The 12,951-nt window shown below is 50.8% G+C and overlaps 1 protein-coding gene across 1 annotated transcript in view; it reads right to left on the minus strand.

The window, feature by feature from the left end:
* Positions 1–12,951, minus strand: part of PER2 (period circadian regulator 2) — a 55,186-nt gene that overhangs the window by 5,715 nt on the left and 36,520 nt on the right. The window contains 12 exon segments of the mRNA XM_020972132.2: positions 455–589; positions 591–645; positions 2,324–2,510; positions 3,872–4,334; positions 4,336–4,735; positions 5,403–5,657; positions 6,228–6,434; positions 7,357–7,484; positions 7,582–7,744; positions 8,157–8,253; positions 8,557–8,688; positions 12,256–12,364. Of these exon segments, the coding sequence (XP_020827791.1) occupies positions 455–589; positions 591–645; positions 2,324–2,510; positions 3,872–4,334; positions 4,336–4,735; positions 5,403–5,657; positions 6,228–6,434; positions 7,357–7,484; positions 7,582–7,744; positions 8,157–8,253; positions 8,557–8,688; positions 12,256–12,364 (2,331 nt within the window).

Below are 12,951 nucleotides of genomic sequence, written 5' to 3' on the forward strand. Positions count from 1 at the left end.
TGAGAGGGAGCCGCTGAGATTCACTGAGCAGAGGAGTGACTTGTGCTTTAGGAAAATCTCTCTGGTAGCGAATGGAGGGCAGGCTGGCAAGGGCAGAGACTTGAGGCAGGGAGGCCCATGAGGAGGGTCCTGCAAGAACCTGGCTGGAGGCATCAAGGGGGCTCAGCAAGGTTAGGGCTAAACCAGAAAGGAATCTCCTTAGCTTCCTGAAAGACGACTAATTCTACAAGTTCGGACAGATATTTGTGTATGGAATCTGTGACTTCATGGTACAGGGAATGTGCAGGTTGTCCCGCGCTGCCACAGGCTGGCACCTTCTGGTCTCAGGGGGAGACGTGCCCAGGGTCACCCTGCTGGCGGTGTCAGAGGCAGGAGCGAGGCTGGCTCTCCTCGGCACTCCTGCCGCTATACCGTCCCACCTCCTGAAGCCCCAAGTCAATGGGCAGCCACTCACCGGGAAGGCAGCTGATAGGTCATCATGACATCGTTGTCGGTGTTGGCCATCAGCAGCCAGACCGGGTCCTGCAGGACGCACTTGAGAAAGCGCTCACTTTCAGGAAGGCCAGCGGTGAGTCTGGCCCTATGACTGCTCTGAGGAGTCGACGCTGCCAAAGTATTTGCTGGTGTGGCTCGTCTCGCTACTGCCTGTGCAACCAGAGAAAACCACACGTCACAAAACCCAGCGCGTCCGCCCTGCGTTGTGTGCCTGGCTCTATAGCTCTTAGGGCAGAGAAGGGAAAAAAAAGAGAAATGGCAGCTATTTGGAGGAATGCCTGGGGTAATGGATATCATTTTCTGTTTGTTTTTAATTCTTAAATTATCTGCATAATCCAAAGGCAAGATTTCTACAGGACGGCCATTTGGCTCCCCCCTTTCCCTCTGCATTTTGCTACTATTTCCAAGGATTCTGAAGGGGACTCAAAATGGCCACCATGGACAGGCCCTCCCCTCCGGCCCCCTCTCCCTCACTTGTCTTTAGGTCAGGTCAAGCACACAGTCAGTCCCAGGAGGGCTTCCCTGCCACCTCCCCACAGGCTCCTCGGCTGACCTGAACTGTCTGCCCTGCCAGGTGCCAACGCTGGTGGGGACGCTGAAGGAGGGCCATCAGGCAGTAAGCATTAATTAGGAGCCTCTGGGTGCCGGGGCAGGAGACACAAAGACAACCACGGACCAGCCCCTGCCCTCCAGGGGCTGCATATTCTAAAGGGTGACCAGCATAGGCAGACACCAGCCCGTCCAGGGCCAAGGCCTGGGCAGCTCAGCCCAAGGTAGGGAAGGAGGGGGACGGGGAAAGGCTGTGGCCACAAGTTCCTTCTCCTCCTCCTCCTCCTCTTCTCCTGCTTTTCCTCCTCCTCCTTTTGTTTTTTTTTTTTAAGAGCCAGGCTTCCCCATCTCATCCCGTGGTCACTCACAGGCCCAATCCTGCTACTGATCAGCCCTGAAGTTTTGACCTGCTCTGTTTCCAACCCAGGCCGGTCCCTCGTCCCCAGGGACTCAGCATATTGGTGTGGCTCGGCTGGGCTTAGCCCTGCTGCTGCTCAGTTCTCCTGAACACGAGGCACCTGCCAGCCTCAGCCTCCCCTCTAGAAGGGAGGCCAGGCGCGTGCCACCAGGCCGAGGCACAAGGTGTTTCTTGAGCTGTGTCTTAAAGGAGGAGAGGGACTCTGAGGCAGAGGCCTGGGGATGGGACGGATCACCGTGCGGGAGGAGCAGAGGCCAGTCAGGCTGGACCTCAGAGTGTGCTACGAGGAGGACGAGAGCTGTGCTGCGGGGACAGCTGGGCCAGGGAGCGAAGGGCTCACATTTGATCTTGGGAGTTAATAGGGAACCAATGAGTAAATCTGACATCAAAACCACACTTTGTTCCTTTCATTAAGAAATGGAAAACCACAAGAGAAGAAAGCAGTGAGCTTTGCTCAGCGTAATCACCACATGCACCGGCTTTGCTCCCCTGGTTTTTAGCACAAGGTTTGTCGGGGTTGTTAATGAGGACAGGATTTGTGTCAAAACCAAAGAGATCCATTAAAAAAAACCCTAAGAATTACTGGCTGGAGTACGATTAAAAACAGACCAGCAGAGAATGGACGACAGCTGGCATCAGGACAACTCCAACGGCCCTGGGCTTGCTTTCTTTCTTTCTTTTTTTTTGCTTTTTGGTGAGGCAGTTGGGGTTAAGTGACTTGCCCAGGGTCACACAGCTAGTAAGTGTTGAGCATCTAAGGCCAGATTTGCACTCAGGTCCTCCTAGCTCTACTGCACTGCTTAGCTGCCCCAGTCCTGTGCTTTCTCAACATGACAGTATTTCAAAGTCAGCAGAACTCACCAGTGCCAGTTCTGGACATTCCACAGCCGAGAGACCCGGACCCCAACGACTCAGAGGCGGCCGACACGCCGCTCCTAGAGGAAGCCGACCCAGTGGCAGAGCACCCATCTTCTGCCAGCAAGATCTCGAGTAAGTCACTGGACATAGAAAGGGCATCACTGTTGTGGGCGTCCATCGGCAAGTCGATCTTGAGAAACAGAGAACAGGATTGTTTACGAGAAGGGAAAGGCCATGCTTCATCGAGCTCCGCAGCATGGTGCCCTTCCTCAGAAATGGTAAAGGAGGCAAGCTGGCGGTGGACGCTCGGCACTGCTTCCTGAGGCCAAGCAGAAAGAAGGCCAGTCGGCACCAACCTGACTTCATTTGTACTCACTCTGCCTTTACTTCTCTGTGTCTGCATCACACATGTTTGCCCCCATGGAACATGAACTCCGAGGGAAGCTTACACTCTGCCTTCGTGTCTCTGGCGGCCAGCACTGAGCCTCGCACACAGCGCTCTCAATAAAAGCTTGCTGACTGACTGATGAATGACACCTTGTTTTTAAAGCCTTAAGAAGTCAGTCTAATAAAGTAGCTCCAAGATACTTCTTAGTAGAGCAGTTTATTTTTTTGGGGGGCGGGGCTAGGCGATGGGGTTAAGTGACTTGCCCAGAGTCACACTAGTAAGTATGAAGTGTCTTAGGCCACATTTGAACTCAGGTCCTCCTGCTCTATCCACTTCCCCACCCAGCTGCCCTAGTAGAGCCCTTATTGATGGCTCATTGCCCAAGAGAAGGGAACAAAGCCAACTGCTCTGGAGAGGCTCTGTGGCTAATGGGAAACCTTTTTGCTGTGGACTCGAAGCTGGAGGGGCCCCTACGGGGCATCTGGTCCAGCCTTTTCATGTGACAATGAGGAAACTGAAACCCCAAAAGTTTAAGGGACTGTTCCCAGGCCACAGGCAGTTTTGTGGCAGAGCTAACTTGAACCCCAGGCCAGGGATCTCCCCACCATCATCCGTGCTCCAGGTCCCAGCACCAGCTCTGACTCTCACCTTCTCTATTCTTTCAGCTAGCTTCCAGGCCCTCTGATCTCTTCGACCAGCTGCTGCCTTTGTCTTCCCACTGTCCCCACCACTGCAGCAGCCCCGCCCTTGGGCTCGCCACCTCAAGGATGCTGCCCACTCCAACCCCTACTACCCACTAAGCTTCCTTAGGCACAGAGCTGACCATGCTCATGGCCCTTCCTAAGTCCCTACTGCTGACCTCTGTCTTTCCTCTAGGTTTGAAGGCGCATCTTTCAAACGGACCAGGGAAACAGAAGATGTTACTCTGAAGCTGCGTTTTATCGTCCCTGAGTGACACTGAATTCCAGGTTCTTTTTGGAAAAAAGAAACGCTTCGAATATTCTAATTTGCTGGAATGAAGTCCAGAAGCACGGCTTGTCAAGAGCTGCTGAAAAGCAGCCTAGACAAGGCACTGAGTCACAGGTGGGGCCGAGAGCCCAGCAGAGACGCCGCCCTCCTCCCAGCCACTCCCCACTCTTTAGGAGAACAGACGAAATGCTCACTCTGCGAGGCGCTGGTCTTTTGCCATCATCGAACTCAACTGTTTTATCATTTGATCCTTCGCTCAACAGGCCGCGTCCTCCCGACGACGCTGAAATAGCCGCCACCGGGCCGTCCACAGCCTTGGCTGCCTCTTCCAGTTGGAGCAGATTGAGCTGTAAGGGGGAACTGCACCGAGACTGGAAGAGCGGGGGCGACGCCTGGTCCTGCCTTCCCATGGACTGGGGTGTTGGGGATCGAGACGGCCCCTCGAGGGCCCCTGTGGCAGGAGGCCTCTCCCTTTCACCCAGGGGGCAATCAGACGACTGCGCCGGGCATAATGTCTGTGATGAGAAAGACGCCTGAACAGGGAAGTCGGGCTGGGCCCCAAACACCACTGGCGAAGAGCACGTGGGATGCTGGCCAGGGTAGAATGATGGGTGCACGGCAGGGTTCATTGGAGGGAACGTGTAATTGGGTAACGACTGCCATGACCGGAGTCAAGGGGGTGGTGAATGCCGGTGGCTGCAGGGAAATACGATGCTGGGAGTTCCCCGGATCATTCACAGGAGCCTGGGAGGCCCGCACAGCTGACACACCTCCGGAGGTTGGGACAATTCCCAGTGATGGAAAAACAGGCAGAGAGTATGCGGGCACCACTGTGGGAAACGAGGCTGGAGGGCAGCTGGCCCGGGAAGTGTCTGACGGGGACCAGGCCGTAGAGTTCAGGCCAACCAGCGGCATCCGAGGTGGGACGTTGGTGCCCGAAGCTGTGCTGTCCGATGACTCGTGCGGCTTCATGCGCTTGGACTTCTGTTTTCGGTTCTTTCCGTTTTTTTTCCAAGATGAATCCAGTCCAGAAATACTATTTCTTAGTCCTCGAACAACTAAAATAATGCAAAAATGACCTGAATTAGGTTTTACAGCGAGCCACCTTGCACACTGAGGCCCTCCCACTCAGCCCTCTCTGGGAGTCAGCAGGGGGCCAGTGTACTGGAGGCGGCAGGCCTGGAGGCATCCCAGCATTCCAGGCAGCTGTCCCTGGCAGGAATCTTGTGAACAGCCTTTAAGTCCAGGGTTTCCATAAGTGGCCACTGATCTGAAGGAGAGGGTAAAGGGTGAGAGGAAGCCCTGGGGGCCACCTTCATCCTCTGGACCAGCAGCTCCAGCACACTGCAGAACCTGCCCAGCAAAGGAACAGGATCTGGATTCTAACTAACATGGGACTCCACATCACACACACATACACGCACACACACACATACACACACAACCCCCCTGACCACAACAATGTAAACACAAACAACAGCCACAAGAAAGCACGTGAATTTGAACCACCAAGCCCTTCCCTCTGTTCTCTCCTGACGTGAAGGACTATGGGTGCGGAAGGCCCAGACAGTGCTGGCCTCTTGGACGTCGCCCTGGTTTTTATTCTTTGTTGTAGGGCATCGATCTCTGGCATAGGCGAAGGGAGGTAAACAGTGGGAAAGGCAGAGGAAGCAAACACCTGAGACTCAGCAAGACTTTCCCTGCCCCTGGAGGTCAGTCACTCACCCCGTTCTCCAGGGCGCCCCTTGGACCTCTCCTGCAGGTAATAACGGCAGCGAGACTGAAATGTGCCCAGTCTTCCGGTTTCCTTAAATTTGTGCAAGAAGCTCTGCTCTTCCTTCTGAGTGTGGACGGCCAGCACCTCTTTGGTCAGACCCACCTTCTTGGGGGGCCCTTTCTCCGGGCTGGAGTCGCCGTGAGAGGAGGGGGCGGCTGCATTGTCCAGGGACTCCATCCCACTCGCAGGGTCTTCTATCATCTCTAGGGGAACAGGGAAAGAAACAGGCTCAAATGCTATTATCCACAGTTGGCCTTTGACACGACACCACACAGAGCTACGTCCCCCTGTCATTCTTTCCTGTGACACTGGCTCCTGAGGCCTGCAGCAGATAAATGACTCAGTGAACGCTAAAATCAGAGGAAAACCCTGATGAGCTAGAAGGCTTTGGTCTGTTTTAAACTGTGATGGAAAAATCTTTTTCCAATGCATTTGCCTTATTAACTCCACTGCACTACTTTCATTGGTGATTCAAGACCCCAGAGACGTGATTTTGAGATCCACCACACCACAGAATGGCAGGCAGTTGGTTAATGGAATGGGACCTAGCCCAGAACTGCCCTGGGGACTCTTCTGGGGGAAACCTAAGCCCTCATATTGGCCTGTTTTCACATCATTGCTTTTAAATGGGATAAAAAGGCCACTCACATTAACCAAAGTCACACGGTACATTCAGAGAGTTGAGGGAACTGTCAAAGGGTCATCGCTCTGGGCCCTGGAGACACAAGCTCCTCTTAGCTTCACGAAGGGGACGGCGACAGTGGCAAACCCACCTGACTCAGGCTGCAGCTTCTTGTCGCCGACGTGGACCAGGGTGCTGCTGTAGCTGCACTGACTGGTGAAGGAAACCACACTCTCAGCCTTGCCAGGGAGGGCCAAGGAGGTCAAGTGAGCACCAACTGCCAGGTGGCCGTTTGCTTTGGATGGCTTCAGGACGGCGACAGCAGGACGTAAGGGCACTTTCACCATCGACGTCTCCTCTTTAAAAGGGTCAAAAAAAGAGACAAAAATGGAGAGTGGGTGACAAGGAGACACAAGAGCAGTCAGAACGTTCTGCTCAGCCCGGTGTCTCGGGACCCAAAGGACCATCCACATGACAGCCACACCCGCAGAGCCAGACCCCTTCCTGTCTCTGAAGAGGTGGCCTCATGGCCCTGTGGCCCCACATGCTCCAATCAGGGAAGAGGAAAGGAAGCACTCCACTCCCAACAGCGGACCCATCCTCAGGGGGCACGTGGCTACTCTAAGGGCATTGTTATCATTACCAAATCATCCCTACTGGGCTGGAAGAATCTGCTCGGTCTTGGAAAAGGAGTGGGTTTTTTCTTTCCTCATCCATAAGGAAAGGACCCACTGTAGACAGTTGTCACACCAAGACTTCTCTCCTTTCCACAATACACCATTTCCTAATGCTGGCGATGGCCTTATAACATGTAATGAGCATGCTGCAACCGCTTTAATCTGATTTATGCTAAATTTAAATAATCATAACTGAGTCCTCATATCATGGAAGTGGTAGCTCTGTAAGACTCTATAGCCCTTCGAAATGTGGATCTATCAACCAGGAGAGCAGAAAAAGAGCTGGAACTTGGGCTGGCAGACCCAGTGAGCTCCAGCTGTCTGCACTCGAGCACATGACTCCTCCTCTCTGGGTCTCAAAACGAGGGGCCTGGACTTTTGGGTCTCTGAGTCTAAGAGCCTCCTCTTTGCTCTGAGACATCCATTTTAAAAAAGGCAGAGCTTCTCCCCTAAAGTCTGTTAAGAGGTTGACTAGGACCTCTCTATGACAAAGGGAAAGAAGGACATTTCTAGAATTGTAAAGTGGCATTCAAGAATTTCAAAATCAGTAGCTACTTGGCCAAACCCAAAAAAGACCCAGCTAAGCGCCCAACTCAAGATCACCTGCTGCCAGTGGTGGTCCTGGCTCTGTGGGGGACTTCTGCTCATCCTCCAGGGGTGAAAGTGCCACCTCAGGCAGTGACTCACACTTCCTCTTCAGCGGCCCAGCCACACTGCAGCTCTCCAGGTACCTGGCAGGGGGCAAAGGTGGGAAAGTCTTAAATGAAGGAAGAGTTCGGCCTCATCCAGGAGGAACTGATGAGAAATGACATCAAGGCAGTTGTATACCTAATGACGCTGTCTAAGCAGCTTATCTGCTGGTAGGAGTATGCAGACTGGTTCCTGCAGGCCAGCTCCTCAGTCATTACGTTCTTTGGCAAGCCAGGGCCTCCACTGTCCTTCTCAGGAGCCAAGATAGCTTTGGTTTGAGCACTCGAATTCATCTGACTTTCTGTAAAAACAGCAGAACAGTTCGTGCATTTGTCACCTTCCCCCAGAAGAATAACACTACCAGTGAATGTGATGCAGGAGCCTCTTCTTCACCCACCTGAGGCTGCACCCCAGCCCTGACCCCTCCAGCTAACCAGGTGCTCCACAACTCTGGCCTCCGCCTGCCCCTGGGAATCTCATTCCCTTCTGCCGAGCTAACCGCTGGCTTGCTACAGTGTTCCAGAATCTCTGACCGCAGAAGGCTGGGGTGCTCACTTTAACCAATAACCATCAAGGTGAGACTCCTTCCCCTAGACCTTTCCCTGTGGTCGATGTTTCCAAATGGTTTCCACCCCCAGTGTCTGACTGTTTTGGACAAGCAGTCTAAGGATTGTCCCTCTGGCCAGCCCCTCACCACGGGGGAGGCTCTCTACCTGTACTTGGCCTCCTCGTTTCTTCTCCACTCTCAAACAGATTGGTGCTTTTGCTTGTGACCTTCTGGGCATCTTTACAAATCCCTTTCCGGTTATTCTTGAAGAAAACAACAAAAGTACCATTCATTAGACACTGCCCCCTCTGGGCCACCTAAACTCAATGGAATCATATCACAAAGCAGAAAAACATTTTGGTAAGAACACTCCCCCACCATTCTGGAGGCTCCTGTCACCCAAAGCTGACCTTTTGTACTTCTGGAAAGCTAGGACTGAGGTGACCTTGGACAGGGTCACCAGGGCCCTCAGCCCCACTCATTCTGGGGAGGAGACAGGCCAGGGGACTTACGCCAAGTGCCCGATTTCTGACAGGAATAAAAAGGATGGAAAAGCCCCCACATACCAGCCTCCTCTTCCGCAGGTCCTCATGGAGGTGGCCGTTGCTGTCGCTGGAAGACGTCTGACTCATAAGATGCTCGTGGGAGCCGTTACTGCCCAGGCTGCCGTAGCCACTGGAGCCACTGTTGTGGACCGGCTGAAGAGAAACGCACCGAGTTCACAGATCCCGTTTGGACAACATGCTCTCCTATGAAGGACGCACCCTAGAGCTGTTCAGTTATCAACAGTTCGCAAAAACAGAGATGTTTTATCTCAAACCTTTTAACTTTTGGAATCAGAATTTGAATTTGAGTCAGAACCTCAGGAAGAGCAACCTGATATGTATACCTGAAAATACATGTATGTATGTATGTATCTATATGTGTGTGTATGTATCTATATGTGAGTGTATGTGTACACACACACACACACACACACACACACCCCTGAAAGGAAGGCATTCCCTCTGGAGCGCATCACCAGCTCCCTTGAGGAAGTTTTTCACACCACCAGGTCCACACTGTCCTCTTTCCCACTTCACCTACTGTTCCTCATTCTGCCCTCTGGAGCCAAACAGAACACAGTGGCCCTTCAGATACCTGAAGGCAGCTCTTCCACCCTCTGCCAAGCCTTCTCTTCCCCACTTCTCTCAACAGATCCTCATATGACATGGGCTCCAAGACCCTCCCCATGCTGGCTGCCCTCCTTAGGGGCCGTCTGGCCGGTCAGTGCTGGGGACTGACCCCAGGACTGCGGGATCACAGGACCATCGATCTAGAGATAGGAAGGACCTCAGCGCTCAGATTTTACAGGTGAGGAATTGAGCTTAGCCCAGGGAGGTGAAGAAGTGACAAGAGACAGGCCTTAAACCAGGTCTTCTGACTCCAAATCAGTGCCCTGTGTTGCGTCAAGCTCACGCGGACCCGTTACCTCATGGAGTTAGCCCGGAGCTGCCCTGTGGTCCCTGTGCAGGGACTCTTGGGGAAGAGACGGAGAGCTGTGGGGTTTATTCATCATGAACACTGAAGCTAGGCAGAGGCTGGCTATCTCTCTAGGCTGACTTTCTTTACATGACAGTAGTCAACACGCCCACTGGTCTTCCTGCTCTGCTTTCTTCACTCAGAGCTGCTTCCTACCAAGTCTCCACTTCACATTGGTTATGACTTAGCACACAGCACTGCTCGATCACATGCATAGAACACAGCGTCTCAAGCCATGCCCCAATCACTGGGTACATGCTGGGCCAACTCTGCTGGGATTCTTTTTGTCTTGCTGTCGAGAACCTCCTGGGGTACTGGGCCTCAGCAGCAGAGCCTGAGTCTAAGGGCACGAATGGTCCTTTGTGCCTAATTACAGCCTGCTTTTCCAGAACAACTGTATCAGTTTTAGTCAAAAAAAAAAAAGGAGCCTGAGACAGGTGAAAATCCACTGGCCAAAGAACAGTCACTTACACAGCCTGTAAACAGAGACCAGAGTCTTGGTTTTGGAAACAAAATAATGGCTCATTTAAAGATTGATTGTTTAACAAGCTTGATAAAGTGTAAGGAGTAAGAAGGTAAAAGCTGTTGAGTCATCAAAATAATATCTAAAATGAGTATGGCCATTGGAAAGTATGTCTTAAGACTCCTCTTGTAAACTACATACAGACCAACGTCTCACATCTTATACCAAAAAACAAAAACAAAAACACAACCAAACCCAAGTGGACATGTGACCTAGGAGACAAAAAAGGTGACATCATGAACAAATCAGAGGGACAAGGAAAAAAATTACCTTTCAGATCTATGGCTAGGAAAGAGGTCATGACCAACCCAGGAAGAGAAGATCACGTAAGATCAAACAGAGAACTTTTGACTACATAAAATTAAAAAGTTTTTTTACAAACAAACCAATTACAGCTAGAATTAGAAAGGAAATAGGTAACTTGGGGAAAAATCTTTGCAGCAATTTTCTCTGATAAGGCATAAAGAAATGACTTAAATTGATAAGAGTAAGAGTCATTCCCCAATTGAAAATGGTCCAAGAGTATGAACAGGCAAGTTTTCTAAGGGAGGAATCCGAGTTATCAACAGACATATGAGGAAATGGTCTAAATCACTGATAATTAGAGAGATGCTAATTAAAACAACTCTGAGGTTCCATCTCACACTCTCAGAATGGCAGAGCTGATAACAAAAGATAATGAGAATGCTGGAAGGGCTGCAGGAAAAAGGTCCCACTGACACATGGCTGGTAGAGCTATGAATCGGCCCAGACGTTCTTGGGAAGCATTTTGAAACAACTATGGCCCTCAGAACCTTTAAGACCAGTGAATACACCACCAGGCCTGTTCCCCCAAAGGTCAAAGAGTGAGAAGGACCCATATGTACAAAAACATTCAGCACAGCCCTTTGGTGTGGCAACTGAGGAGGCACTCATCAATGGGACCAATCTTGTTCTATCAATGTAATGGATGATGGCCATGCCATAGCCAAGGTGGTAGAAGAGAAACATGGCAAGACTTGACCCACATGACAGTGAGTGAAGGCAGCAGAACCAGGAAGACGATTCATACAACAACAATGAAATGGCATAACAAACAACTCGGAAAGCCTTCTAAGCTCTTGGCATCCCGATGGCCAACCCGTTTCCACAGGACCCACGACCACATGTGGTGCCCACCTCCTGTCAGAGAGTTGAGGGCTGGTGGGGATTGAGACATTTTTTTGGACATGGCCAATGCAAGAGTTAGTTTTGTTTTGCTTGAATGTAAAGGTTTGTAATAAGGGTTTTTCCCCCCCTTTTTCAATTGGGGGTAGAGGGAGGTGGGGGAGGGAGACAGAAAGATTTTTGTGGATTGAAAACAAAATTTAATTTTAAAAAGTTTTTTTTAAAAAGATATGCAGATAATAAAAAAGGAAGCTAAGCTAGAGGGATGAATAAGCTAAAGAAGATACTGACTAACATAAAAGTTGTTGCATATGTTTTGTATGTGGCCAATATGTAAACTTGCTTTGCTTAATTATGCATGTTTATTACATGGGTTTTCTTTCTTTTTTCTTTCTTTCCCAATGGATGGAGGGGGAAGGGAAAGAAAATAGATTTTTACTAATAAAAAATAAAATTCAGTTTTGAAGAGTCTCATTTTGCTTAAGTGCAGGATGTTACAGTACATCAACAAACTATACTCTGGATTTACAGACAGAAAGCTTAATTTAAGGACTTATGTCATACTGCTGATACAAACTTCTTCTGTAGACAGAGATACAAGGGCCTAGCCCCCAACTGCCAGTCCGGCACTCGGCATCGCTCCTGGCTATGGCGCGCCACTTAACGAATGCGTGCTGACCAACTGGAGGAGGGACAGAGATGGCATGACTGCCCGTCTGCAGTAGGTACAATCACCAGAGCAGAGGCTTGGGAGGCATCTTTTGGGGCATCCTCAAGAGTTTGGATTTCCCATCCAAGATCCCCAGGATTTATGGTTGCACTGCCCAGGGCTGGGACGATTTCATAGTATCTCCCACTGCTCTGCTGGGCTAACGTAATCTGTCCTGCAGTCTCTAACTGTAACCAGTAACCTGGTCTGTAGTCATCTGACAACGCTTGGTTTATCAGAAGGAAATTTTCATGAACGTGTCTTAAACCATTGATAATTTACCTAAAAGGACACTCTGCTGCTTCTGTTGTGTGACCTGCAGACCTCATTGCTCAAATGCACAAAGTCCACAGCAAAGAAACCTACCTGCAGTAACAACCTGTATATCTGCTCTGTGATCTCCTGAATGCTGGGATGAGGGGTTTTCTCTTCTGTGCAGGAATGAGCAGCAAAGACGTCTTCATTCAAAGGCCCCCTAAACAAAATCATTGAGATCAGTGTTGAGAAGACCCACATCCCTTGGTTCATAAACACCGGCTCGCAAACAGTCTGAGCAAAGGAGTGAGCGGCTGGCTGGTGCTGCCCAAGGCCCAGCCCTGCAGAAGTCCGGCCTGCTTGTCAGCACTGCAGCTCCCCCTCCTTCCCCCGATTGCTTCACCCCACCCCACCCCAGCCAAAGGAGAGCCTTCTCTGGCTTCTTCTACTTGGGCAGCTCAAGGCAGGTATTAAGAGCATTCTCAATGCAATGGGCATTAAGTAATTGTGTACAAAGCACTGTGCTCAGGATCGGAGATACAAAGACAGGTGTGGTGACACAGACTCTGTTTTTTAAGAAGCCTATGATCTACTGGGAGGATTTACTTTATATATTTGACTACGTCATCAATGAAAACTTTTGTGGGCTAGTTCAGAGGCCCAGCAATGATTCCATTGTTTTTAGGCAAAAATGTATTCCAGATACCAAGTGTGAACATGAACAAGTATGACTCCCAATAGGTGCCATCCCCACTACCTTCCTTAGCACCCATATGATAGTGGGGCTTTATCTCATTTCAGCAGGCT

The sequence above is a fragment of the Phascolarctos cinereus genome, unplaced genomic scaffold (assembly GCF_003287225.1).
Source record: "Phascolarctos cinereus isolate Bilbo 61053 unplaced genomic scaffold, phaCin_HiC Scaffold_5;HRSCAF=322, whole genome shotgun sequence".
NCBI lineage: Eukaryota > Metazoa > Chordata > Mammalia > Diprotodontia > Phascolarctidae > Phascolarctos > Phascolarctos cinereus.